This window comes from Orbicella faveolata, unplaced genomic scaffold (genome assembly GCF_042242905.1).
Source record: "Orbicella faveolata isolate gen_17 unplaced genomic scaffold, um_ofav_v1 contig_4, whole genome shotgun sequence".
Taxonomy (NCBI): Eukaryota; Metazoa; Cnidaria; class Anthozoa; order Scleractinia; family Merulinidae; genus Orbicella; species Orbicella faveolata.
Genome location: NW_028301569.1, coordinates 5,097,321 through 5,124,987, shown reverse-complemented (window position 1 = coordinate 5,124,987; position 27,667 = coordinate 5,097,321). Strand labels below are relative to the sequence as shown.

The window sequence follows — 27,667 nt, the reverse complement described above, 5'->3', positions numbered from 1 at the left end:
AGTTAGCGGCAAATCGAGGCTTTTTGAACTGCAGGGGATGCTGGGAGGAAGTTGCCACTATCCAAGATGGCGTCGTCTTTATCAGATGAAGAGTTTTCTCGAATGCAGGTAGTGTGACAAAATATAAGCAAAACCTTTGATCTAGTTTTGACTGGTTTAATGTTTACCTCTTGTTCCATGCAGACACAGCTGATTGAACTGCGCACCTTGAACTACGAATTAGAAGGCAATTGTCAGCGACATCAGGCTGGTAAGTGAATAATAAAACTTATCGATCATTGATTAAGAATAACTTAAGGTTAATTACGTTTGCCTTTTGGGGATTCTTAATTACTTCTTAATGATTCTAAAGCTTAATAATTTGAGCTTTAGTTGAAGCCAATAGAGGAACACGGAAGCTTTGCTGTCAGTTTTAAAGACAAGGTTGTTTGGTATCATATTACACACCGGTAAAGAAACAAAACAGAAAAAAAAAAAAAAGCAAATAAGATGTGGAAAGTACATTGCAATCATGAAGACATGTCCTTCTTGATAAAGCTATTTTGCCTGATATTTTAAATTTCGACTCAAAGCATGTAGTAAAGTTTCTCAGTTCAGGGCTCGAAATTAACTTTTTCGTTCGGGAGCCAGCTGGCGACTAACGGGAAAAATTTGGTCGCCAGATCGTAAATTTTGGTCGCCAACTTATTTTATATATAACTCACATGGGAACACTAACATGATTTTGTACGTTACTTTGCATGCAAGAAAGTCAAATGAAGAGCTAAAACTTTTGAAAACAGCACGAGTAGGACTTATTAACTGTTATAAAGATACCGTTGTTCTCAGATTATAGGGAGCTTAAGCACGCGCATTTTTGAGAAGCGGACGGCAACCGGAGGAGAAGATTTCGCATGCTTGGACCGTATTGTCCCCCAGATTTTTATACTACTCATCTCTAATGAAGAAAAGATACTTAGCAATGTGAATATGGTTGTGTGAGGACAAGTTTAAAGTGAAAAATGCTCACTTCCGGTTACCGTCCGCGTCTCAAAAATGTTTCTGGTTCGCAGGTGATGGTTTTCTTCTAAGTTATTTTAAATGGAGCGAAGCACAAAAACTTTTACGTCCATGGTTTTTGTAATGACACAAACACGGGTCCTTTCGTATTTCTTCAAAACGCAGTTCTTTATTTTCGTCACCTTTCGCTGCTGATAAACAACACTGTGCTTGGTCTAGGCTCCTACACAACTGATCACATCTGCCGCCATTGTTCTCGCGTCAACTGAAAAGCGCACGGTGTTGTAGTGTGCCTGTGATCCCAGTTTTGGAAGAGGCCGCCGAAACAATATGGCGCTTGGCAAATGCAGTTTCGACGTGTCGAAGTAATTTTTATGATTTTCTTGTAATATTCAGACATTATTTTAGTGGGGACAGAAAGGTGAATTGTCTACTAGCTACCAGATCCAATTAATTTCCCTATCTAAAGATTTAAAAACAAAAGTTGTGTTGTGGTCATCTTTACTTATCGTACAAATCACGAGGCGCCAGCTGGCGACCAGTTCTGAAAATTTAGTCGCCAGTGCTCAATTTTTGGTCGCATTGGCGACCAGTGAGTTGCAATTTCGAGCCCTGCAGTTGATATCAAATTTTGATGTCAGTTCTAAAAAGCTTACAAATTAATTTCAGCTTATATGTTCTTATAAATTAGTAAATAAATAAAATTGCACAGTTTAAACTAGGTATGCGAATCTCATTGTTATCATGGGTCATCCATTGTGATGTAGACAGTTATTAGGTGCAAATAACTTGGGTAATATGAGCATTCAAGACATACATTGTGTACTGTAAAGTTGCCTCTATGATCTGAAAAACAAAAGGCTTATCAATATCATTAGTTATTAAAAATGCCCCCTGACTCCCACTTATATAAGCTATATGGGTGTGATATGTGTCGCCGTGAAGGGTATGGTTTTCAGCCAGGGGGTCCTAATTGGTCCTTGGCAACAAAGTGCGAGGGTGGAATGAAATGTAAACTTACAAAGTTTTAACTCCATTATTTTTATTTTTGATGAACAGAACTTGATCAGCTTCAAGAAAAATATGTTAATCAGGAAAAAGAACTTCAGAAGGCTAACAAGGTAGAGTGATTAACTTAGACTGCACTTATAAAGGACAAGAATTTTACGCATCAATAACAGTGCTTTTACATAATTGTAATTCCAACTCCACTTGTCAGATCATGAATTAAATTATCCATTCATCAAATCAAACATTTACGTTCTCTTCTTCTGATGGAATCTAGTTGGCTGTATTGGACATGGATGCAAATGATGTACTGTACATGACAATCCTTGGTATTGGGGTGTGTAGATGCACCTCAACTATATAGAACTGTAACCTCAGCTGCAAGTTGCATGCAAATAACAAATCCTGTTACCAGACTAAGCACAGCAACCCATTGTATCAGTTCTTCTTTTAACATAAACAGATGCCAACAACACATCAAACTTCCTTTTTGAACTTTTAACATGATTGTGCATATTTTTTCATTTGGACAGATTATAAACAAAAGCAAAAACAGAAAGGTATGTTTCTTATAGAATGTTATGTATACTACTTTTTAAGGGGTGTTTATTTTTAAGTTCAGCAGTATCCACATAATGCAGTGTTCTGAGTTTTAACCACTTGAAGTAAATTATATGCGTAGTATATAGTTAACTTGAGAATGGTTCTGATCATAATTTAATGTTTCTTTGGAATACAGGAATATGCTGTTCTTTTGGAGGAAAATGAAAATTTGCAGAGACAATTTCAGGTAATTTATTTATTAATAATCTTATACACAGTGACTTCTAATTAATGATGATCAACTTTGAAGAGGTATACACATATATGTATGGTAAAGAAACAATCATGTTTTTGTATGATTCTCTTGGACATTCTTTCCTAGCAATCTGGCATATTCACTTCCTCTCAAAAATTCTGGAGGTTGACTAATCTGATGATGGAAATTGTTTGTCTTTAAATTTTAGACACAAGAAGAAAATTTCAAATTACAAAACCAAACTCTTCTTGAGGAAATAAGCAAGGTAATGTGATTCCCTTTCTTTTGTTTGTTTGTTTGTTTGACAGTTTGTCATTGGCCTTGGTCAGTCAGCCTTCAGTAAGTCAGTCAGCAGTCGGTTGGTCGGTCGGTCCTTTGTCAGTCAGTTAGTCATCCAGTCTTCAGTAAGTTAGTCACCAGTCTGATTGGTCAGCGGTCACTCAGTCCATGTGTCTACCCATCTATCCATTTCTCCATCTGTCCAACGTCGATCAGTCAATCAGTCAGTCAGTCATTCCATCAGAACACCAGCCTATCATGCTGCCACTCCACAAGTCCACCAGTTCGCCAATCCGCCAGTCTGTCAATGTGGCTGGCTAGCTGGCATTCAGTGCAGCAGTCTGTCAATCAGTCAGTCAGTCAGTCAGTCAGTCAGTAACTTTTACTTGTTACAGAATAAGTAGATGAAGACATAGTCTTTATTTTGTCATAATCACTAATTTACATTACTTTTTTTGAAATGGCATTTAGCTGAATGATGATAATGAAAAACTTCAGAGGCAAGTAACTGCAAAAGTAGGTGGCCTTGATTTAGGAGCTGATACAGAAATAAGAAGACTTCGAGCTGAAAATGCTGCTCTTCAAAAAAGTTTAACAAGTAAGTACATCTTGTAATCTGATCTGTAAATTCTGATTTTTTTTACGTTTAGGAAGACAGTCTCATTTTAGCTGTAAGTTGTATTATCTCGGTAAAGTTCTATGTTTTTGCTCAAGCCATTCGATCAGCTGAGTTACCTGTATGTAATGTAACACAACGTAACGTAACATAAGGTATGGTAGCATAGCATAACGTAATGCTACCTGACATAACACAACGTAACATAAAATTATTATGTTCCAAGCTACTTCTGCAAAATTTCAGATTCTCAACAGAGGCATGAAGAAGAACTATTACAGCTGCAAGAAAAGCTTCAGTCTTTGTCTGACGGACATGGTGACAGCTGTCAGTCAGAGTTACAAAGTGATGGTACTCCTGATAATGCGGATTTTTCCAAGAATGGAGAAAAGCAAGATGCTGACAGTGGTCAGACACTTGACAAAAGTGAGCAGTTAGAGACATCGAAAGAGAAACTACGTGAAATTTTAAACAGGGAATTGTCAGTATTTTGTGAGAAAATGTGCAGTAGTAGAACTGGTGATGTTTCTAAGGAACAAGAAACAAATGAGAGACATGAAGTGGCAGAAGGCTTTGAGGGAAATGCAGAACATGAGGATAGCACTGAAACAGACAGCAAAGAATCTACTGCTAATCACAAATCAGGCAATGAAACAATTGCAGAAGAAATAGATAATATGAAGAGAAAACTCACTGATGATTTGATTGGTGTTCTTTGCTCAAATGAAGGTAAGATCTATTCTTTATTCCAAATTATGGCCACCTCTTTGATATTAAGACACCTTTATATTACCAATACAGACAGTTCACTTGGTTTCAGAGAAACCTGGATTATCTTTAGTCTGTATTATACAGGTTTGACTGTATTAAGGAGGCTGGCAACAGTTTCCAGCACTTTTCCAACAGCTATTTTTTTAAAGGATAAATACTACCACTGTTTAACAAGTAATGCTACAATACCAGTATGGCTCAAATGCCTAATCATTGGTAAACAAGTTGCAATCATCCTTCTTTATATAACAGGTTACCATGGCAACACTGCAACCTATTAACACCCTTAGTTTTAGCTTTCAGTGCTTATATCTCAAAAACAAGCGTGGTGACCCCCTTTTTTATTATCGATTTGTGATAAGCATGATAAGATGCAACTTTTTACAAAGTTAAAAAAAAATATGCAGAGAAGGTTGAAAGCCACCTTAAATTTTCGAAAATTTTCAAGTCAGACAGAATGACGTCACATAAACACGGTCTGGTTTCCAAGACAGTTTCAAAATGGTGGCCTCCGAAGTCGATCTTTCAAGACGAGTTTCTTCAGGATAGCAGGCACTTCAGAGGCTGAAACTTTGGCGAGTGGAAAAGCTGAATGCTTACTTGCTATAGGTGAAGATTAAAAAAGTTAGCTTTCTGGAGTGACCTTCTCCTTTAAAGTGGCACTGCTTATCACAAATCAATGGGGTCACTGTGATAGATTTTGAGATAAATGCGCATAAAGCTAAAATTGAGGTTGTTTTTAGCATGTCATGCTGTTGCAATGGTAATTTATCGTGCCATGAAATTGACACCAACATGTTCATCAATGATTGGGCATTTTGTAGATACCATGATTATGGCTTCAACTGATAAAGAGTGGTTATAATGAGCATCTACGTCTTGGAAAGTTCTGGAAACTGTTTTGAGCCACGTTAACAGCCGTTTTGTTGGATTTTGATTTTAATTGCCTATACAAGTACATCACTACAGAGAAGGTTCAAGCTTGAAAAAAAAAAAAAAAGGATTAGTTTTTAAAAATATAAATGTTGACTTCATGTTTGAATTCATTCATGGACAGATGTGTTAAATAGAACATCATTAGTACGGAGTCCGCCAAGAGAACGCCGTCAAGAGGTCAGTTTTTAAGCGCAATTCATTACTTGATTTAATGGTTGTTACAGTATATCTAAATTTTCAAGTGAAATCCGGCTATTGACCTGTACCTTTACTAACAATTCGTGCTTTAGCGTTCATCTTGGAGTTTGTGATACAGACGGGAAGTATATAGAGCACGTAAGAAGCGTAAAGAATTCGACACACTATGGGCCATGTTGTGGGGACGTGAAGCGAATACAGGCCCCTTCTTGCGTATATGGGACGCATGTTGCAGGGAGTGTAAGCAAGCTGGTGCACACAAAGCAGATTGAGGCATAAGAATGTGTTGTAACGGAGACAGTTTGCAGGAGCAATGCACACGATGCGATATTGAAAATTCAAGTCCTTTTGTCCCTGCTCCATGACACACTATTTCAAACGAGCTGAATTTCATGCGAAATGTTGCGGATAAAAAAAGTTTGTTTCTGGAACAGAACTTTATTAGCAAAAACATGCATCTCACACGTCGAGAAAAACTGTTGCTACAACATGTCCCAACCTCATGACCCCGAAACATATCCTCTGGTGTGTGCCAATCTTATACACTTGGTTTAGCTTATGGAGTGCTCCCCAAACTTTCCAAGTGCATCATAATTCGATAATGGACGACCCAAGCGGCATCAATCAATGATTTGTATATTATTTTATAATGTTGCCAATCGAAATGGCGAAGGGAGAGTATTTACTTTGTTCACGCCATGAGCGCGCACCCTTGGACTGTGATGATGGCTTACGGTTTTTATATTTGATAGCATAGCTTTGCAACTATTGTGTTAAGTCGTATATACATAGGTGTCCCCGATGGCTTCGTACATGGACAGTCAGCTAGTATTCAATTTCGATGCAAATAAGATTGATTGGCTGTTTGATTGGTTGATTGATTGATTGATCGATCGATTGATTGAATTTTAGGTTGAAATTAGAAGTGTGACTCTGGAAAAACAAGTTAAGGAAATGGCAGGGCTCCAACTACAACTTGACACAGAACGGGAGGAGAAGAGGCTCCTTCAAGAACAGCTACAAGAAGCCGAGGTGAGTAATATAAAAAAATATCTGTGCAACTTGTTGGTCACTCGTTCAGCTTATTGTCAGGGTGTACATGCAAGTAATCATCAAAATAATGTCCAGGTCCCATGAAAATCATTTTTATAGTTCACCACTAAATTTTCTCCGATTGTTATTGGTTTAAATTGATGACGTGACGCGATAGCGTTCATCGGCGGAGAGAAACCCACTGCCCATAGTTGGATAGTACTCGGACAAGAAAATTTTCTGTAAACAAGCGGGCTTATTGGAAAAACAAACAAACGAACAAACAAACAAATCAACGACGCAATTTGTCTGTTTTCTTTTCTCAAATTTTACATTCGACTTTCACGCCTATCATCTAAAAAAGATGAAAATATTCAATATGATTTGTTAACTGGGGCGCGGAAGAAAATTTAGTGGCAAACAATAAAGACAATGGAGTGTTTATGTCTCGAAACTATCGGTTTGATAGCTGTGCATTGGAAATTTGATGTTCTTAAAACTTTGTTTTAAAACTTTGTTCTTAAAACTTTGTTTTAAGAACATCAAATGTCCGCGGGGCAAAGTCTATCAGCCGATATTTCCTCGACAGAAACACTCTATTGTTTAAATAGGACTACCCAAGCTTCACGTGCACACAACGTGACCACTTGGTGAAATCACAATCCCAGTCCCCTGAGCAGCCAAAATGTTTTCACTGTCAAAAAATAATTTACCGCGAGAAAGCAAATGGATTCTCTTCTTGCCCTGCAGTGCTGAAGTGCTTGACATCTCTGAATTCCATGTAAAGCTTTCAGAGTGACATTAATTAATGATGCTTATAAAACGCCTATTGATTTTCTTGTAGACATCAAGCAAACTCGAAATTACAAGGCTCGAACAAGAACTGGCCAAAGTAGGTGTTCAATATACATTATTATAAAATAAATGAGATACTACGTGCGCTCTCATTGGTCGATAGGTTTTTAATAAACATTATTATAAAATAACTCAAATACTACGCACGCTGTCATTGGTCGATAGGTGTGTTAAGATGAGAGTATGTAAACAGGTTTGTGACGTTTCATATTCGCGCGTTTTTTTTTGGGGGGGGGGGGGACATTTTTTAAAAGCAATAGACTACTTATTTCCGTGTTTACATAGCCTCATCTAAACTCTTGGGGAATTGAGGGAATTCTGGAAAGTTATGCAAACCCTCGACTGCGTCTGGGGTTTGCATAACTGTCTCGAATTCTCCGAATCCCTTCGTGTTTAGATGAGGTATGTAAACACGAAAAAAAGTGCTCTGTTGCTTAACTATATACACACTCAATGATCTCTATCTCGGGCTAATTACAATGTAATAATTATTCACGAGCTGCGCATTAGATATGAGATGGTAGACAACCTATGAGGCACGTAGCATCGATTTTTTATTTTTTGTTTATTATTTACCTCCCCAAAATAAAGAAAACGAAAACAGAATAAAAATAAAAGCGCCACAAAAAGGTATGCGGCACTCACCATGTTAATAGAGCATTGTGTAATGGTTCTTATACTTTGATGGTGATTCAATGATCCAGTCTTAAATAATCGACTTTATAAACCTCCTACTGAGTGGGTATTGCGGGAACAAAACAGAGACAACATGGCCGGCGTGAACCTGCGTTTTGGCAGTGTTTCAGAATCAGACAATGCATTTTGGAAATACTTGATAATGTCTTCCCAGAAAGCACGAAAAATTAGGCAGCAAAGATTGGCCTCGAAATGTATAAAGGCAAAAAGAAAATAGTTTTGTTACGAGCTATTCTCGCTGATAATTATTATGCAATAACTACAACAACAATTTTTTTCAGCTTAAACAAGTTCATTTTTGTGGATTGGTTTTCTACAGTAAAACGAATCCTACGCAGACAGAGAGAAAATGGAGAAAGGCGAATTAAAAAATAAAATGTCTGCGAAAATTCTTCATGTCGGCCACAAGGCGAGAGGGAGGAAATTACAACAAAAAACAGCACCTGTTAACCTGGATTTTAGAGAATAATTGTTGAATATGGTTAACATGGTTTGTGTGCATTTGAATTCTTCACATTACGCACATGCACATACAGTCATGATCTGTGGAACCTGTCCACAACGGTCACCTTTGGGGAGGAAAGAGGAAAGTGTCCGTTGTAGAGAACTGGCCATTATGGGGGGGGGGGGGGGGGGGGGGGGGTATTGGTGCAACCTTACATCTTTTTTTTTTCCTTTTTGTTTCGAGGGTGCAAAATTTCTTTTCTTAAAACAAAATGGTTATTTTAGCATATAACTTTTCGTAACACAATCAAAGTAAGTCAATAAAACAGAAACTACACGGAAACAGCTTAATTACAGGGTTTATTCTAAAGCTATGTGATCATTTAAAAATCTTTTAATTTGACTGTATCTTTCCACAGCTGACAGAGAAAGTAAAGCGAAAACAGGAAAGGTAATAAATAAACAACAGTGATCTGGTTTTAAAGACTGGGCTTCCGGGCTTTGTTAGGCCCAGGTTTAACTAGCGACATTAAGACATACAGCTGTAACGACATAGAAAGACGTTGTGTCGTCATGTTTGCAGCGTGAACATCCTGACATAACTACATAGCAACATAACAGCATGAACATAACGACATAAGGGAAAAACTGATATTTTGTTTATGGCTTGGTTCACATAACCGACATAACGACATTGTTATGCCATTACACTAACGACATAACGACATTAGGAAAAGATCAGTTTTATCTTTATGTTGTTATGTTCGTGCTGTTATGTTGCTAATATGTGATTATGTCTACATGTTCACACTACAAACATAACGTCCTTTTTATGTCGTTCGTGACGATGTCGTTAAGTCGTTATGTCGCTAGTATGAACAAGGCCTTACTATGCAAACGTTCATCGCGTTCTTCCCGGGATTGTCCCGCGGGAAACGTGTTTCTCTCAGCGTTCTCAATGCACCTTAAAGGTCTCAAGTAACGAGGTAGAAATAAGTACTGCGTAGCGCCTTGAGCTAGATAGATTAAGTATTTTTTTCCTCCGGGCGCTAAAATACTGCCGAAGTCTCAGGCCATGACACTACAGTACACCGGAGGAATTTGAAAACGCAGCTTTATTTCTACGGTTAGGCTTACCGTCTACGCTAATCCGTCACGAAAACGGAACTTTTCGAAAACGTTCTTCAAACCGGAGGAATTTGAAAACGCCGTAGTTGCGTTTTAGTGTGGACGGGAAACATTTTGAAAACGGAGCTTTTCGAGGACGACGACGTTACGATAGTCTTTTGATTTCCCTGTCCGAGTTTTCCTCAAACACAAATCCAAAATGACCGTTGATTGTTAAGTGTTTCTCCGGCGTAGTGTGGACGGAAAACATTCGATGTGTTTTCAGAGCAGTGAAACCTCCGTTTTCAAATTTCTCCAGCGTAGTGTGGACGGTACTTCACACATATCTGGACAAGCGCAAGTAGTTTGCCTACGACTACAAAATAATGAATTGAACTATCAAGTAAAGAAGGCAGTAATGCTGAAACTTTGGTATTTTTATCTGACATCTTAGCTCCCCCCCCCTCCCCCCCCCCCCTGACAGAAAAAGAAAAAAATTACCTTAGATTAGTCGAAATAATGTCTACAGTTACTTTACTGTTTGTCAGCTTTTTCCTGTTCCTGATGTTGTATATAATTCTACAGAATGAATCAGTTTGCTGTGTTATACACAGAGGAAAAGAATGTCTGCGTATTGTACTGTCCAGTATAGAATCAATGTACTGGAAAAACTTCAAATTACCAAAAACTACAAAATTAACTTCAAATTGAAGGAAACCTGAAAATGATAGTTTACTAAGGCAACAACAACAACAAAAAAATACCAAAGAGATGATATTAAACCATAAAGGAACAAGGATGGTTAAGCATGGAGAAGATTAACACGGATTACAGACGACGAGCCTGAAAATTTTTGGCTAAACCTTTCAATATGCGAAAACCGTGATGTACAGTGTAGTTCCTTTGAAAGCAAAAGTAGAAAGTCAAAGCAGTAACATATTGTTTGTACAACATCTGCAAGCAAAGGGTTTTGAATGACTGGAAAACGATAAGAACTGAATGATCCAACAATCCAAAATGATGCAATGTATCAAATGTTGTTCTGTCACCCCTACACATCTTATTGGCTTTTTTGCCGTTTTTGTTTTTGTTCGAAAAATAAAATCGAATTTACTCCCAGTTTTATAGAGCATGCCTAAAAGGTTTTGCACTGTTAGTCGGGCCAGTAGTGCACGATTACAACGAGGTTTTATTGAATTAGCCGTAGTTCTCAAAATCTTCATTTTACCTTGCTGGTTCAGGTTGTTGCCTTGCTTTGGCCGAGAAGACTCCAGGCAATATTCTCCCAGTGCGGCCCTTGTGTTCGGTCAATAAGAGTTAAGTAGTTCATACTTAAAGCCAGGATAGTGCTAAGCCTATTTCAGTTATCTGATAAACGTTCAATTAAGTGAAAACATTGTTACCTGTTTATCTTCTCGCAGTTATCTTCAGCTTCAAGAAGAGAAGGAGAAACTCTACTCAGAAAACAAGTAAGATCAACCTGTAACTTCACCTTACAACTTCAATAAATCATCTGGTAGACAGGTGTTGAGAAGAAAGAAACCAATCCACTTGGTGTTATTGTCTTGATGCAGAGCCAAATTCTCAAAGCCAGCATTGATAGCAATCTACGGCAAACGATTACGAGAATTATAATTTTTATCGCGGGAGCTCAACGACTTTGGCTGCGTAATAACGAATATTTTTGGAAGTATTTAATGTCACGATTTTGGAAAATTACATTTTGGGATACTTAGCTTACCCATTTTTAGAGGGGGTGGGCGGGGGTGTGTGTGGGGGGGGGGGTGGGGGTGATTTGGTGCAGGCACCCATTTTTTTTTCAACCCTTTCATACATTAGGATTTTTTTTTTCTTGAGACGTATGTATGCATGATGATTTTTTTGCAGTATAACATGCTTTTTTTCGTTTTTTTTTTTTCTTCCATAGTGGTCCGGTACATGAATTTTACTTTCCACCCTTCACTCAAAAGTCAAAATAATGATCTACCCATTAGATTTAGAACTTTCCCTTTTTGGCAACATCGAATTTTCACGATCTTAAAAAATGCGAGAAACGCTAGCAGAAAAAAACTTTATGTTGGGAAAATTTTATTGTGATAACTAAAGGTAATATCAAACAGAGGGGTGGGTTTGGTAAATTATATATTGCGAAGCGAGAGTTTTATTTTTCTTTGCTTTGCTACCTTAGGAAGTCCCTGGAAGAGTTAAAAACTACTAAACAGCAAGAAACAGAGGTAAATAACTACATTTCTGTAATTATTTCTTGCACGTAAACGCGCTTTGACTTGGTTGAAGTTTGAAATTCTCTTTCCTGATTTTTCTGACAACTAGACGAAACATAGCCTCTTTTTATTAAGTACAGAACTAATGCAACACCATAAAATTCAAAGTTTTCAATACAATAGTAAAGTAGTAATTACTACTCCATGTTATCTCCGTGCGATACCATTCATATGAAATTGTCTTCCGTCGACAGGTTCATTTTCACGCAAATCAAATTCATTTTCGTATCGAATCTTTAGCACGAGGACTCGTTTTGAAACAGAGGCAAAAGGTAACTCGGAAACGGCCTTTCAGCTTTGCATCAACTACGCTACGTGATTGGCTTTAAAAACTCGCGCCACTTTTCATCCAATTAAAAGTGAAACCAAAAGCTATCGTTACGCGTTCGCACACGTTTTCCCGCGCTTTGCGTCAGCTACATGTAATTACTTCGAGTTTTGATTGGTTCATTCGATGTTCTGTGTCCTTTGTGATTGGCTAAAGTGATTACTTTGGTTTTGGTTCTACGACACCCAATTGAAAACCGCTCTGTAGTATAACTGTGTTCTCCTTTGGGTCGTCACGAACCTTATTTATAAAGAGAAGAGTAACTTACGTAAATAACTCTTGTAAATCGTATTTCGTAAATGTGATTTAAGTGTGGTGGTAGAAGACAACAATTGCTCAAATTGCACTCTGTAATTCTTGCAATGAATTTTTCTTTCCTATAGTTTTTTCCACTTCTTCTTTTTCTCCTTAGCTAAGGTTTTAATTGTTTATCTCATTAGTTAATAGCTGGTAGGATTTTTGCTAATTTATTTGACACTAGTTAGTAGGCTTTTGATTATATTAAGTGTCCTCAATTAGTAGAAGGGTGTTTCCTCTCAGCAAACAAAATTTCGACACGTTAAGACAGACAAAGTATGGAAAATGTTTCAATTATGCCAGCTACTTGTATGTGATATAGTCATGTGAAAGTGTTGTCTGAAAAGGGTTACGGACTTAATTCTTACTGAATTCGTTTTAATTACGACAGACCCTTACTGAGCAAATGGCAAAACTGCAAGACATGTTAAACACTGCTAATAAGGTTTGTGCAATAAATCCAGTTGTAATGTGATGAAAATAGTATATATGCTTTTATTGGTCGATTGCCATTCAATATACACTAAATAGACCACGTGTAACTGAGTCTTAAGATTTTGAGTTACATTTGATATGTGGTAAAATAGATATTCACAATTGTGACCTCTCACCATAATGTTACGGAGAAACACGAGCAAGCTTGTGCAGACATTTGAGAATCAAAATTTACATGACAAGTAGATTACATTTTGCTATTCATTTTTTTTTTTTCCATTTTGTTTCAAAACTTAGCACTGAAGAAAGGCCAGGGGCCCGTTTCTCGTAAGCCCCGGAGACATTTCGGGCCCGCAAAGTCATGTTTAGTTAATCTGCATCCAAAAACAGAAAGGTGTATACGCCTCAAACGTCTTGTATGAAGGGAACTTCTGGTCATATTAAGAATATGTAAATAAAATAGCCAATAATGATCATGTTTGAGATTTTGCTGCGGCTTTCCGGGTGCCAAAACATTTCGGGACCTTCGAGAAACCGGTCCCTGGCCCGAAACGTCAGCTAATAATTTAACTTTTTTACACATTTATTTAAATTTACAATGTTTATAAGTTTTGAACTTTTCGCACTGTGTCATGCAGCCCACCCATCCATTTGGAACACCGATATTTGTTTTCCATTTTACTATTGCCTGTTCATTGTTAGATGTACGCGAGATCACAAAACAGCGCAATTGAGTCGCTTATGTTCGTGTCGGCCTGTTTTTGATCGAGTTATTTTGTTGTAATCAGCATTACATGGAATTTAAGGAGGAAGCAGAGAGAAAAATTAGAGGACTTGAAGAAAACTTGGCTTCCCAGCTCAACCAGGTATTGTGCAAAGAAACACAGGCTGTAGTTTGGGTTGATGAGGAAACACCTGAATTAGTACATAAACACGACAGCTGTTACCAATTGTTTCCACGAGTAAGGTTATTGGAAGATACGCCCTCGAAAAATCATGTTGTTTGGTATTTTTCGATTTAGTTCCCAGTTCCCTTAGTTGCGTGGTAATAATTTTTTATTTGTTATTTGAGCGAGCGATTTTAACCCTCGCGCGCATATCTCTAAAAGACAGTTTGAATAGCCAATCAAAGCAAAGATTAATCATTCCGACTGGGCCAGATCTCGCCTTTTACTTTTTTCACGAGACATCTGGGAACGAAATTAGGTAGTCAGCTGGCTGGCTGGGGACTTTCCTCCTAGTACCTCCAGCGATTATCAAAAAAAAAAACTGATCATTCAATTTTTCTATTTTGATTTTTGTTGAAATCGTATTTTATTTAAAGAATATTTTCCCTTGACGTACCCTGTGCTCCAAGAGCGCGACATGCTCATAAAAAAGCAAATACTTGTAATAACTATTATACTAAATACGATAAGAGTAAATTGTGAGTAATGAGTTTTGTCAGTTTGATTGCAGTATATTAAACTGAAATCGTACCGGGCCGAGTTCTCCAATGTTAAGAATTTGTGGTTAAAGCTCCAAGCATTAGCCAGTCATAGTTTTGCTTTGTGAGGGCGGCGCATAATTCAAACTCTCTGGCCTTGTTTGTATTCTCTCTGTTATTTTTTTTTTTTTCCGGCCTATTTCGCTCGTAGTTGACCTGAAAATAGAAGACCGCTCATTGACCAGCTGAAACTCAGTCTGGTTCTGGATTTGCTTGTGATTTCAGGCCTCGTTATCTGCGGAAGAATCAGAACAGGTTTTGGCCGGTTTGAGGTTAGAGTGCATCATAGTAGCTTTACATATACATGTACGCTTAAAACACAACTCATATCGCCTACTTGATGCAACTGGGCAGAAATCAAACGTTTCATTTGGCAAACATGGACATTGAAGATGATTGTGTTGCATGATTAAATGAAATGACAAACAGGAAGGAATAAAAACTCAGCGATCGTTTGCTACGAATTGACGGTGATTTGTAGAGTAGACTACAGTAACTTCGCGAGTGCCAATTAAAAAGGGTCAACTTAGTTTCTTAGTGAAATAACGCTTGCGTTTCGATGTCATTGTTATTTTTTCTTCTATTGCGTCATTTCTAGACAAGAAAATGGGTCACTGGTCACTGAAGTTCAAGCGTTAAAAGAGGTAAAATGTTGTCTTTATGCTGTTACTTTATATCATTGGTCCTCTTGTATTGATAATAAAACCTAGGTATTCATTACCTAAGAACAAATTTAGGCGGCGTCCACACTACTCCTGAGAAAGTTGAAAACGCAGCTTTATTTCTATGGTTACGCTTACCGTCCACATTAATCTGTCACGAAAAAGGGAGCTTTTCGAAAACGCTCTTCAAACCGGAGGAATTTGAAAACGCCGGTTATACGTTTTCGTGTGGACGAAAGAACATTTTGAAAACGGTGCTTTTCGAAAACGATGACGTCACGATAATCACGTGATTTCCCTGACCGAGTTTTCCTCAAACACAAATTCAAAATGACTGGGGATTGTTGCGTTTTTAAATTCCTCCGGCGTAGCGTTGACTGAAAACATTTGATTCGTTTTCAGAGTGAAACCCGCGTTTTTAAATTCCTCCGGCGTTGGACGGGGCCTTTGCAGATGATGTGCAAGGGATTTCTTCTTTTCTTCTTTTCAAACTTTGGTTTGCTGGTCACCTAACGTTCAATGCAGTTGCCATTAATAACCGCTTTAGTTGCATGCTTCTATCGATAGCCCTGACTTCCTGACCTTCGTCTCGATCGTTACCTTAAATTTATTATATACTTTTTTTTTTTATTGGTGTTCCTGTAGAAAGTAAAAACCGCCAGAGAGGAACAAGAAGAATCGGAGGTAAAATTTTGAACTTGAAATTATGGTTATTTCTATTTTATCTCTTTAAAACTCTTCAAAGATTTGTTTAATTCTCTGCGAGGAGAATCATAAGTTAAAGGTTTACGTTTGACAGGCTGCTATGTACCTCATTACAAAGTTATTGTAAGCATTGTTTTGTGCCCTGGGCATATAACGATAGATTAAGCAGTTGCAGTGATTATAAGTTTCTTTCCCGTTATTCCTGTTTGATCAACGAGGTGCTGTTCATCAAGAACATGAAACCAAAACTTAACACGGAGGCCAATTCAGTTCGCGCGAAATGTTTTGCATAACAATTAAATACGCTATTACCTCCGCACTTTTTGATGCTATTTTTCCTACATAGAATCAATTGGCCATATTCTTATCCAAAACAACAGCTCACTTTAAATTCAGAATCGGCAAGCATCAGCGAGGGTTCAATTTGCAGTCGTCTTGATCAGCCAAGCAGGTCAAATAAGGTATAGTTCCAATCCAAAAAATAAAATAAAAGAAAAAAGAAACAATGACAAATTAAGCAATATTTTATCGTACAAACATATTCAAGTTACAGTTTGAAAAGCTTGGCTGAAAAGACTTTTGAGTGTCCGTTAATTTTTCAAGAGAAAAGTAATTACTCGGGTAGTTAAAAGTTACAAGTTTCTATGGAAATAAACCAAATGCAGTATATTCATCGCTTTAAGAAAAAGAGAGAAATATACAGCACTAACCTGGACTTGAAATAATCAATCACAACTCACTTTCAATTTATTCTCCTGACTGGGGCCTACTTTAGTGTAAACTATTTCTCGTATGCACTTGTACTAAATAAATAATCCTGTTCATTTGGTTAGGACTTGATATCTCAGTTGGAAAACAAGGTTTCTTTAACAGAGACTCGTTGCGCAGAGCTCGCCATGGAAGTAGATGAGCTGACTGCCCACTTAAAGGTAAGTGTATGCTTTAGTCCCAGCTAAGAAGCCAATTTCAACTTGTTTTTAACCGTATTTTGTTGTAATGTTTCTGGCTTTGGTACTGCAGTGACCGAGCTCTTTATTTTGGTTCACAAACTCAAGCAATTTTTCGTTCTCCTTTGTAGAGATAAGAAAGTTTAAGCAACAATCAGGGTGACGCCTTGAGGGAGTGATTTTTGCTTAAGTTTCATCCATTCACAATTCAAACGTATTTTATGGAACAGGATAGCTCTTTCTTTGTTTCAACACAGGAGCAAAACACGGCAGTGGATGGCTGGAATGAACAAATTTCACAACTAACCGCCGAGTGCGATCAGCTGAAAGATTCGTTGCAGGAAATCACTAAGGTATTAGTTTCTATTGTTTTTGTTGTTGCCCTTTTCAACCTACAAACGTCAAACCTCAGGGAAATTGTAGAATTGTTGCTTATCGGTTCCAGTCAGGAAATGAAGCGGTTCATTTAAAAGTGGAAAATAGCAACTTCAGCTGAGAAAACAAATATTGCTTTTAGCTTATCCCTGGATAACACAAAGATTTTCCGCTTCTTGCGATAAACATTGCAAGGAAACGGAAGATTGTCCATTAGCGGTTTCAAGGTTTCCAGGGTTTCAAGGCTCCTCAATTAGGAATTCTATTGATAGTGATATAAAGTTATCATCAATATCTATGTTCAAGAAAAAGATAAAAGATCAGTGTTTTGAAAGATACTAGGAAAAGCCTGCAATATGAGATTCATACACCGGACTGCTTTTCACGATATATCTAGCTATTAAATTATTTTGTGTTAGTATGTAAATTAATCATTAGTATCTAGATATATAGATTTTTTTGCTCGACATTTCTCCTATTTATTCTTTAGTATTACCATTATAGTCTAGTATTTATGTTGTGTTTACTGTGTGTTCTGTGTCGTATGTGTATTCTCTCGTGTGTGCACCGACCTAAACTTGTATTAATATACTTGTAAAAATGGCTTGCTGCCTTCTTCAACTATGTAGTTTATTTCAAGTAACCACCCCTCCTAAATCTCTCTTTTCAATAAGTTATGCACAAATATCTGTATGTTGACCGAATGGGGAAAACAAAGCTTGTTGTTGTTTTTGTTACTGTTGTTAGCTTAGTACTACATGTACGCTGATACGAAACGGCACAGAGCAAATCTCCTTTTGTAACCACAGTCGAACCTCCCTTCAACCGCCACCCAGGGGACAGAGTTTACTGACCATTGTTGGGAGGAATAAAATAAGAGCAAATCTCTCGACTTGGAGTAAAATATTTGGCCGCTGTAGAGAGGTGGCCGTTAATGGAGTTTCGACTGTAAATGTCGAAAGCAGGATTCCGAGCGAACAAAGAAACCGAATATTCTTGGCATTCTGAACAGCATGTTTGTAATCCTCTATGTTTTGCCCGTAAAGGCCTTGGAGTTGAAGCTAAGTGATGCATTAATCTTTTCTTTTCTTTTCAGGTCGCTGAAAGTCGTAAGAACTTGGTTGATGAACTGGCCATAGACAAACAAACAGCAGACACAAATCACAGAGAGCAGCTGGACAAGCTACAGGAAGAACACAAGGTTGGCGGATAAACTTTGCTTTTAATGCCTTGTCAAAAACAAAAATGTAGTGTCATGTAGCCGTTAGTAAGGGCGGCAAGAAGATGTAACTTCCATCAACAGCGGGGAAACGTGTAACGGATGGTAAGCGCGGGAAAACGAGTAACGAATGGTAAGCGCGGAAAAATGTGTAACTGGTGCTAAGCGCGGGAAAAGTCGCGTGAGCCAAGGCACAGGTGAATCATACCCAAGTCTTGTGTCTGATTGATTGGCAAAACACCGGCTCTGACTGATGATTGTAGAAGTACGTTTCCCTCTCAGGGTATTTCCCGTGAAGTGTGAAAAAATATTCCCAAACAACATCTGAAAACGGGGAGAAGTTCCTGTTCTGTAAAATCGAGGCAAAGAAAATTCGATTCTGTCTTCTTAGAAATATGTATGACTGAGAAGTGAGAGGTAGTTCAGATCACGTTGAAGATGTACGAGATGCTTTTATCGACTTTGACTTTGCATTTAATGTTACTTAGCAGAGTCTATTTCGTGTTAACCTATTAATGATGACATTTATCTGCTGTTTCTCGTAGAAAGAGCTTAGTGAACTAAGGGAGCACCTAACAGGAGAAAAGGTAATGGAAATGGTTTCTACTTCCTCAAAGTTAGTAGTCAACAGCTAACCTTTAGGTCCACATTCAAAATGTCAATTTTCCCTCATGGTTACTAGGTCTGTCATTGAATAGCGTTTGTGAGAATTTTATAGTTCCCTTTGTCGGTGGAATAGTATTTTCATTACCTGTCGGCTTAACAACACATTGTTTTATTTCAAAGAAATATTGATTGCCTTTTGGTATACTTTGATGAATTACTCTAGCTTGGAGTCACGTGCAATTTTCCGCTTTGGCACGACACTGAAAGTGTTAAATCAGTGACGACATCCTCTACTGCAATTCTTAGTTTTACTGAACCAGTCGTCTTTATTTCTCTTTCAAGGGTTCTTTTTTTGCCCTTTAGTTTTGTCTTAAGCTACAGTAGTTCCCCTTAGAGCAACAAAACCGTGGATGAAAGTTCCCTTCATATATATCCATATGTAGATAGCCCGTTTTGAGCTATCCACGAAGCTTCCCACTGATAAAATTGTTTCGTTTTCAGCGTTGGCTTTTTTTGACCTTTACTTTGATATTGTACAGTATGGGGAGTCCGAATTTAGTGATATTTCATTTGCTTTTTGTTGGCAGAAACTACGCAAAGAAGTTGAAGAGACCCAACTGAAGCTAGCAGAAGCGAAGGCCAAAGTACAGTCACTGGAAAGCAAGAGTGGCTGGTTTGAGAGAAGGCTCGCTGAAACAGAAGTATGTTGTGCTACTGTTCGTGAAATACGAATATCAAAAATATCGCTTCAATTACGGGTAGCTCTCGTGTGGGAAAGGGTGTTGGTTTGAAAAATGGTACAGGGTTAACAAAGTGACTGCTTGTGAATAACGATTCGTGTTCTACGTGAAAACGGCAAAGTTCTGTTTTCAAAAATTTACGTTTTCTCTTAAATTACTTTGAAGCGCTTTTGTTGTTTACGTTTGAAGTGAGGCAGAAGCGTTTAGAGCCGGAATGTCTATTGATATGCGTGGTATTCATATTAAAAATGTACTGTGCGAGTCTTTAATAGTGGTTGTTTATATTGTTGTTTTTACTTCACTAGGATAACTTGAAAGCAGAGAAGGAACGGAGTGAAAAATCTTTGGCCGAGTTACGGGCAGAACGTGAAAGTGAATTGGAAGCATTACAAGAAGAACGAGACAAAGAAACAGAGGTTGGTAGTCACCAGTCCTTTGCAGGAAACTATAGTCTTGGAACACTTGAGAGTTTGAAAGAGAGCATGGCAAAACCTGACACCGTACTCGTACCCAGATACCCAGATATGGCCCAGAATAGGGTTGCCTTCCAAGTGTTAAAGAAGTTGCAGCTGAACGCAATAAAGTTAGCCACCTTCCTCAAATCTTCTCATATTTTAGTCTTTTTTCACAGTTTCCATTGTTGGCCACTCTCACTTTCTAATAAGATCGTGTCTGTTGCTCAAGAGGTAAGGTCCAAACAGAGTTTGGTGAATTTTTTTTTTCTTGTTTTATTTTTCTCTCCTCAGGTTTTTCAATCTCAAATCACTGCTCTTCAAGACGAAATGGAAGAGAAAGGTCAAGAGATGGACAAACTGCGGCAGGAACTTAAGGACAAAGAAGTGGAGAATAGGATCGCTGGAAAGAAAGGAGATCAACTGGTCAGCGTCTGCTTATTTGTTTCTTGTTGTTTTTCATTTAATTTAACGATAATTGTTTGTTTGTTTTGCTTTTCCCTTAAATTTGTTTTGTTGTTGTTGTTGTTGTTGTTGTTGTTTTTGGGTTTCATTTTATTTTGTCTTTTTGCTTTTGGTTTTGTCTTTTTGTTTATTTGTTTTGTTTTTTGTTCTTGTTTTTTGTTTGTTTAGGGTTGCTTTTTATTTTGCTGTGGGCAGAGAGCAGGGGAATGATGCATTGCTTGCGGAGGGATCTAAGTTTGCGAGCCCAATTGGATTTTTTTTTAGGTCCCTTGCCGTTGATTGATTGATTGATTGATTGATTGATTGATTGATTGATTGATTGATTGATTGATTGATTGATTGATTGATTGATTGGTTGGTTGGTTGGTTGGTTGATTGATTGATTGGTTGATTGATTGACTGATTGACTAATTGACTAATTGACTGACTGATTGATTGATTGATTGATTGATTGATTGACTGATTGTGACATTAGTTATGTACAATGAATGGAGAATAAAGTAAAATACAATACAATTCACGTGGTATATTTAAATTAGAATCAAATATGCCCTGTTACTTCTTGTGCCTCATTTTGCAATTTAAAACCGAAACGTGCATAAAACGATTGTAGCTTTACTCTACAAAGGCTTGACGGGACAGGACGGGAAGAGAAGGGACGGGACGGGAAGAGAAGGGACGGGACGGGAAGAGAAGAGAGGGGACGGGAAGTGGTGCGACTTCTTGCCGACCCGGCGGGATGTACCAGACGTCAATTGTCTTACCATTTGTATTTATATTTCCACTGCAGGTTAAAGATCTCAAGCGTCAACTCAAACTAGAAAGGAAAAGAGCCGAACAGCTACAGCAAAAATTACAAGAAGCTTTGACTGAGAACAGAGTCAAACCTGGTGCGCTTATTATTTTATTTTATTTATTTTATGCATAAGATTGATCGGCCGCCCTGCTCCATACAAGTTCAAGAACAAAGTAGTGAGAATTAAGGCAATCATGACCAGTAAGGAAGTGGCAAACGTCTTGATATTTAAGCAATTTCTCCCAAATAATACTATTAGTAATAAGGAATTGGGACTAGTTAGGGTAATTTATATGTTGACCATCCATGTGCACGTGGATTTAACAGCAAGAACGCCAAGTTTGTGGATTACAGACCACTGCGCCCGTTAACACCCCGTCCAAACTACGCTGGGGAGAAATTTGAAAACGGCTTTTTCACTTTTAAGACGCATCACATGTTTTCCGTTCACACTACGCCGGAGAAATTTGAAAACGCAACACTCACCGGTGATAAAATGTTGAGGTAATTCCCCTGAAATAACACTGCACATAGATTTTTGTTCAAACTTTGTCCAATGAATATTTATCATATGAGAACTTAAATTAAAAAATAAAAAAGGGGGGTGCCCATGCTCGTTAAGGAGCAGTGAGGCATTGAAAATGTCCCATTTTAGCGTTATTTAATGCTTATTACAAGAACGCATTCCAAGTTATTGTAAACTCTTTGTGAGCCCAGACTCATGAAAACACGCCTCAAACTACAGTCAATACTTGTGTCAGACATAAATAAACTTTTTAAGTTTAATTTTGACAGACAGCTGAATCTTTGTTAAAATATTAGAACCAAATTGCTTGTCACGGCTATCAAACTGCAAAATAAAAAAGACTACAGTGCAGCTGCTATTTTTCTTATTTATTCAATTTTCAAACATAGAAATCAGATCAGTCTTTTCCCACGCAAAGCTAATGATTAGTTGATTAAAATGACTGGAAAAAAAATTTGGGGTCCCCGAGCTCGTTAGTGAGCTGTAACCATTTTTCAACTGACAGAACTCGATATCAAGGCAAATCCGCCATGTTTCCAATGTGCGCGTGCACGAACGCGCGCTAATGACGCCGTAAATTATGCGCAGTAAGGATGCGCAATGCAAATGTGAGGAATCGCCGTAAGGGATAGGGTTATGACACGATGGTGATGGAGACGTCATCGTTTTTGAAAGCTCCGTTTTCAGCGGAGAATTTCTCTGGCTTGTTGTGGACGGTAGGCCCAGCGCAGAATCTAATAAAGCTGCATTATCAAATTTCTCCGAGGTCCCTGTGTTTTGTTTTATGTTAGACATTGCGCTCTCGATATGCCTCTTTCCACCCATTAGCTTTAATAGGTCTTCGTAAATTCTAAGGGCGACCTGACAGAATATTGCATGGGGAGTAATATACATTGGACTTACATCCCATCCAGGAGGGAGTGGGAATGCGCTTGAATAGCACCCTCGTGGTAGGAAAACCGGCTGGGATAATCTCCACTACTGTTTACCTGAGTAATAATTAATTTGAGAAACTTCATGCTGATATTCTCTTTTCTCGCAAAGCATTCGACGATTTATTCTCTGGCAAAGAAAATCAGAGGCGAAACAGTGGGTAAGATGTCTTTATGTATGGTGATTTGTTAGCAATTCTCGTTACCTAGCGAAGTAATATTATTGTCACTCGCAGTAAGCCTTTCTTGTACCGTTTAGTCTTGGTTTGGTTTTCAACAAGTTTAGAGGTTTTGCGTCATATGACGTCATTGACGTTCTATATGATTAGTAGGCCCTAGAACTCTCAGACCCCCCCCCCCCCCCCACCATCCCTCCCCCAACCTACTTCCCAATGGATAGGGTCTAAATCTGTCCGTAACCTCTGTCATGGACGTCAAAGCAATGAGAGGTTCCTTTATTCGCAGGCCATGTCAGATGTGGCGTGACGACATTTTGTTTAGAGATGATCCGTTTGAAAACGACCGAGGCGGTCGCTATCTTTATAGTGCTTATTCTGTTTGTTTTGTTTATTTTCAGTGACTCATCAATACCGAGTCAGCCTTCGAGGAGTGAAGTGGACAGTCCTGAATTTAGGGTAATGAATTAACCTTTGTTAACCTCATGTTATGGTCTATTCCAGACCTAAAGCTGACAAAATCTTTTGGCCAATTATCAAAACCGAGTTTAAAACATCAAACACTCGAGATCATGCTCGCTACTTTCAGATATCGAGAAGAGAGTTACGACGAAGTGCGAGATGGAAATATGGTAAAACACTGTCTCCCGTGTCTGATATATCTTGTTAGTCAAAATTAACACTAATTTAAAAACGGTAAACCAAAAATGTCGAATCTTATCCAAATAAGATAAGACAAGAACACCAACCTCCGCGGCTAATTTGTCTTTGTTGAAACCTGATGAATTATTAGTGAGTTTGGGAACAGAGCATTTGAATAAAACGTGCTAATATAAGCAAACAGCCATCACCCTATACTTGTGTAACAGGAACTTTTGATGGATTTGAAAAAAAAAAAAAACGTTTAAAAAGACACGTCAAATCATAAACGATACGACCCTAAGCCCATGGAGCTATGGGGGTAGATAAACTGGGGTGTCCAAAATTATTATGTCCAAAACGAAAATCTAGGGACAATTTTTTTACACAATGTTGTTCAAGTAATTTTTGCAATTTGATTTTATGTATTTCCAGCCCCCCAGCCCCACGGCTTCCACGATCAGCATGCTGAATGACGATACAACCGACTTGATAGAACGACTTGCAGATGCTCAGCAAGACAAGTGGTTACTTGAGGAAAAGGTACATTTGAGAGCGGTTTTAAAACAACTCTTTAAAGGGGCGCCTTTACGAACATGATTTTGAAAATTCAAGACCTCAAAAACATATTTCCACTGATGGAAACCTAAAACGAGGGAAAGCGTGCAATTGGTATCAGGTGCGGGAGAGAAGAAAATACCAAAAAAAAATACGGTTCATGATGAATAAAGTCTGGCCACACGCTACACCAGGCGAATTTCAAAAAGCAGCTTTATTTCTACGGTTAGGCCTACCGTCCACACTAATCCGTCACGAAAACAGAACTTTTGAAAAACGCTCTTCAAACCAGAGGAATTTGAAAACGCCGACTTTACGTTTTAGTGTGGGCGGAAAACATTTTGAAAACGGAGCTTTTCAAAAACGATGTTGCGACGGCAATCACGTGATCTCCCTGACCGAGATTTACTCAACCTCAAATTTAAACTGATCGGTAATTGTTGCGCTTTCTAATTTCTCTGGCGTAGTGTGGGCGGAAAACATTTGATGCGCTTTCAGAGTTGAACCTCCGTTTTTAAATTCCTCCAGCGTAGTATGGAGGGGGCTTAGGTGTGTCCAAGCCAAACAAGCGAATTTTTTACCTAAGTCCGGTTTAGCAATTGCTTGTCACGCAACAGTCTCTTTTGTTTGGAACAATTAGTTGGAATTCTGAGTTGTTTGTTTCTTACAGGTTCGTCACCTTGAAGAAACTGGAGCGGCATTGGCGGAGGACCTGATACAAAAGTCAGCCATAATTCAGGCCTACGCCATGGAAACCAAAATCGGTGAGGTTATTCAAACAAACCAATAATTGTCGTGCATTGCAATATGTGCACTTAATCTTAAACTGTGGGCTTTTGATAACGTTCGAAAATTTATTTTTGTAAAGGATCCTTTTTCGGAAGTCTTCGGGTCTACTCAGAAATAATAGGCAATCTTCGGTGTAAGTTTTTCCTCGACGATCATAGAGAGCAAAAAAAAAAAACAAAACAAAAAATGCCCTCAGTGTAAACCAGTCATAATTAGTAGTTTTTCGTATGTTCTTAAAACTATTTACGTATCTTTCATTCAGGTCCCATTGCAGAGTCTCCTAAACCATCTCCAGTGGCATCTATTTCTTCGTTGAAAGAAAAGATTCGCTCTCCTTTTGCGAAAGGCAAAGAGAACACGAGAAAGATCCAGCTTATGTTGGAAGAAACGCTCACGAAGAACGTACAACTTCAGCGGGTAAATAGATCAAACATTGTTAATTAGACAAATACGCGGCGGGAACTTTTGAGCAGATTCAAATCAGCCATGCATTTCCAATTTGCCTTTAGTGTATGTTTCAAAACGAGTTCTTTTGCTTGCAAAGCTTTTGTTATGAAAATGAGTTGATGCGCATGAAAATTAGCCTGCAGATGAAACACGTTTTCATATGACTGGTTTTGTGCGAAGGCTAGTTTTGACAAAGCAACAAAGAGCAATAGGCCATTTTACAGTTATGTGCTTGGTTACCTGGCCTATGAATGCAAGCGAGGCTGTAGGTGACCTTGCTTTCATACAGACCTCTCTGCTTTCCTCATTTAAATGCCGACAAGCTAGCATAAGAACAACTTGATTTACACAACAAAAGTAGTGAGGTCTGTATCAAAACAAGGTCACCTCCAGCCTCACTGTCATTCAAAGGCCAGGTCACTGAGCAGACAACTGTACAATGGTCTATTCGGAAATGGCTTATTCCATGAGAGTGGCAAGTAGTAGATGGAGGTCTATGAGAATCCAAACACGTAGATTTAAAGATTCTCTACATTAAGCCTGTTTTCTTCATCTCCCTTCGAAGGACATAGACGCAATGTCAAAAGAACTTCAAAACTTCAAGCAACAGGAAGTGAATATTCCGGAAATAAGCGAAGCTGCCAATTCGTCACTAGATTCCAGCTCACCGCAAGCTACAGATGTGCAGGAACCTGACGTTAGTTAGTAGTTACGGGGCGGATTGCAGTTTTCGGTAAAAGTAGATAGAATTCAAATTAAGTATTTTTGCATAATATCATCGGTATAAATATACATGTATATGTTGTAGATTTGATAAACGTATAAGGTTAATTCTAATAGTAAATGTTGGCGTTTGCAAATGTGCAGAATTAAAAAAAAAGTGTCTACCCTGGTTGCGGAAGGTTTTTTTTATTTTTTTGTCGTTCCGCTAAGCTCAAACGAAATGGAATTTTGCTTAGAAATATATGTAAAGGAACCTGTAGCCGAATCCAGGGTTAATTTTCAAATATTTTAAAATGGTTGTTACCGATAAAATATAAAGCTGTCGAAGAGGGAAATAAATCTGGTATTGCACCAGCGAAGTGGACATCCTAATATTTTTGCAGATTTTATTTTAGTGTCCTCCTCCTCAGAATATGATCATTCCTTTTGGAGGACATCGAACATTCTTTTTTATAAGTTCTTGACGTATAAAGAATACGATTTATAATTCAACAAACTTACTTGTAGTCTTGGGTACCGAATATGTGACAGGGATATGTGTTTAATTTATAGACACTCTCTGTATTTTGCGGTGTACGGTGTAGTTTGTCTGAACTTATGAAAGGTAGCGTTCATACAAGGTTTCTGCGTAAGTTTGTCTGTTTATTAAGATATAGATTTTTCACAGTTAGACTAGTGTAGCTACGAGGTAACTTCAAAAGAGGATGGAGAATAATAGAATAAACCTCCATTTATTATATAAAAGTTAGCAGTATACCGAGTGGTAACAAATGTAAAGATCTGATATCCTCACATGTGAAGATATAATATTGATACCAATTTTTCTTGTCCCTTTAAGGTCATTCCCCAGCATTGCATTGCGCATCCCTACTGCGCATAATTTCACGCGTGATTAGCGCGCGCGCACTAAAAACTGGCGGCTTTTTCTTTACGGCTAGACCTCGCCATAGAGGAAAATCGTCATTTTCTCGCAAACGAGTATGGTGACCTATCATTTTTGTGGGGACTTCAACCTCCACTATGCAACCGTCGGCGGAATTTATTTGTCTACGTGTCGCGTATCGCGAGGTCTTCTGGGAGGAATTGAGTAGGCTTATATGACGTGATCGTTCGATACGGCGGCCATTGCTGTGTACATGTAATATTTCAGATATTTTTCGACAGCTCACCGTCGCGAGTCAAGGTAAGTTATTTTCCATTTCTAAATTGCTTTGCCTCGTTTTTGTTATATATTATCTTTCTTCCCGCACTGCCGTCGAGAACTGTGTTCTCTTTGTTATTTCAGTTAGATCTTCGTAAAAAATTTCTTCGGCGAAACATGATTTTTTTTTTCTCACGCAAG

The 27,667-nt window shown here is 38.2% G+C and overlaps 1 protein-coding gene across 1 annotated transcript; it reads left to right on the top strand.

The window, feature by feature from the left end:
- The first annotated feature begins 6 nt into the window (after window positions 1-6).
- LOC110041212 (GRIP1-associated protein 1-like) lies at window positions 7-26,684 on the top strand. The gene is made up of 33 exons (XM_089276530.1): window positions 7-108; window positions 184-250; window positions 2,059-2,120; window positions 2,541-2,567; window positions 2,747-2,797; window positions 3,015-3,071; window positions 3,557-3,683; window positions 3,948-4,430; window positions 5,530-5,585; window positions 6,519-6,638; window positions 7,483-7,530; window positions 9,053-9,084; window positions 11,162-11,209; window positions 11,929-11,974; window positions 13,039-13,092; window positions 13,871-13,948; window positions 14,794-14,840; window positions 15,167-15,212; window positions 15,876-15,914; window positions 16,769-16,864; window positions 17,140-17,235; window positions 18,354-18,458; window positions 19,022-19,063; window positions 19,670-19,783; window positions 20,128-20,238; window positions 20,569-20,700; window positions 21,530-21,629; window positions 23,106-23,154; window positions 23,571-23,628; window positions 24,244-24,351; window positions 25,037-25,130; window positions 25,418-25,572; window positions 26,168-26,684. The coding sequence occupies exons 1-33, from the start codon at window positions 67-69 to the stop codon at window positions 26,306-26,308; spliced, it is 2,931 nt and encodes a 976-aa protein (XP_089132656.1). The 5' UTR covers window positions 7-66; the 3' UTR covers window positions 26,309-26,684.
- Window positions 26,685-27,667: the final 983 nt, after the last annotated feature.

Excerpts from the sequence above, each read along its gene's own strand:
- LOC110041212 (XM_089276530.1), top strand. The coding sequence starts at position 67 with ATGGCGTCGTCTTTATCAGATGAAGAGTTTTCTCGAATGCAG. Across the intron at positions 109-183 it reads AAGAGTTTTCTCGAATGCAG|ACACAGCTGATTGAACTGCG; the intron begins GTAGTGTGACAA and ends TGTTCCATGCAG. Across the intron at positions 23,629-24,243 it reads TGGACAGTCCTGAATTTAGG|CCCCCCAGCCCCACGGCTTC; the intron begins GTAATGAATTAA and ends ATGTATTTCCAG.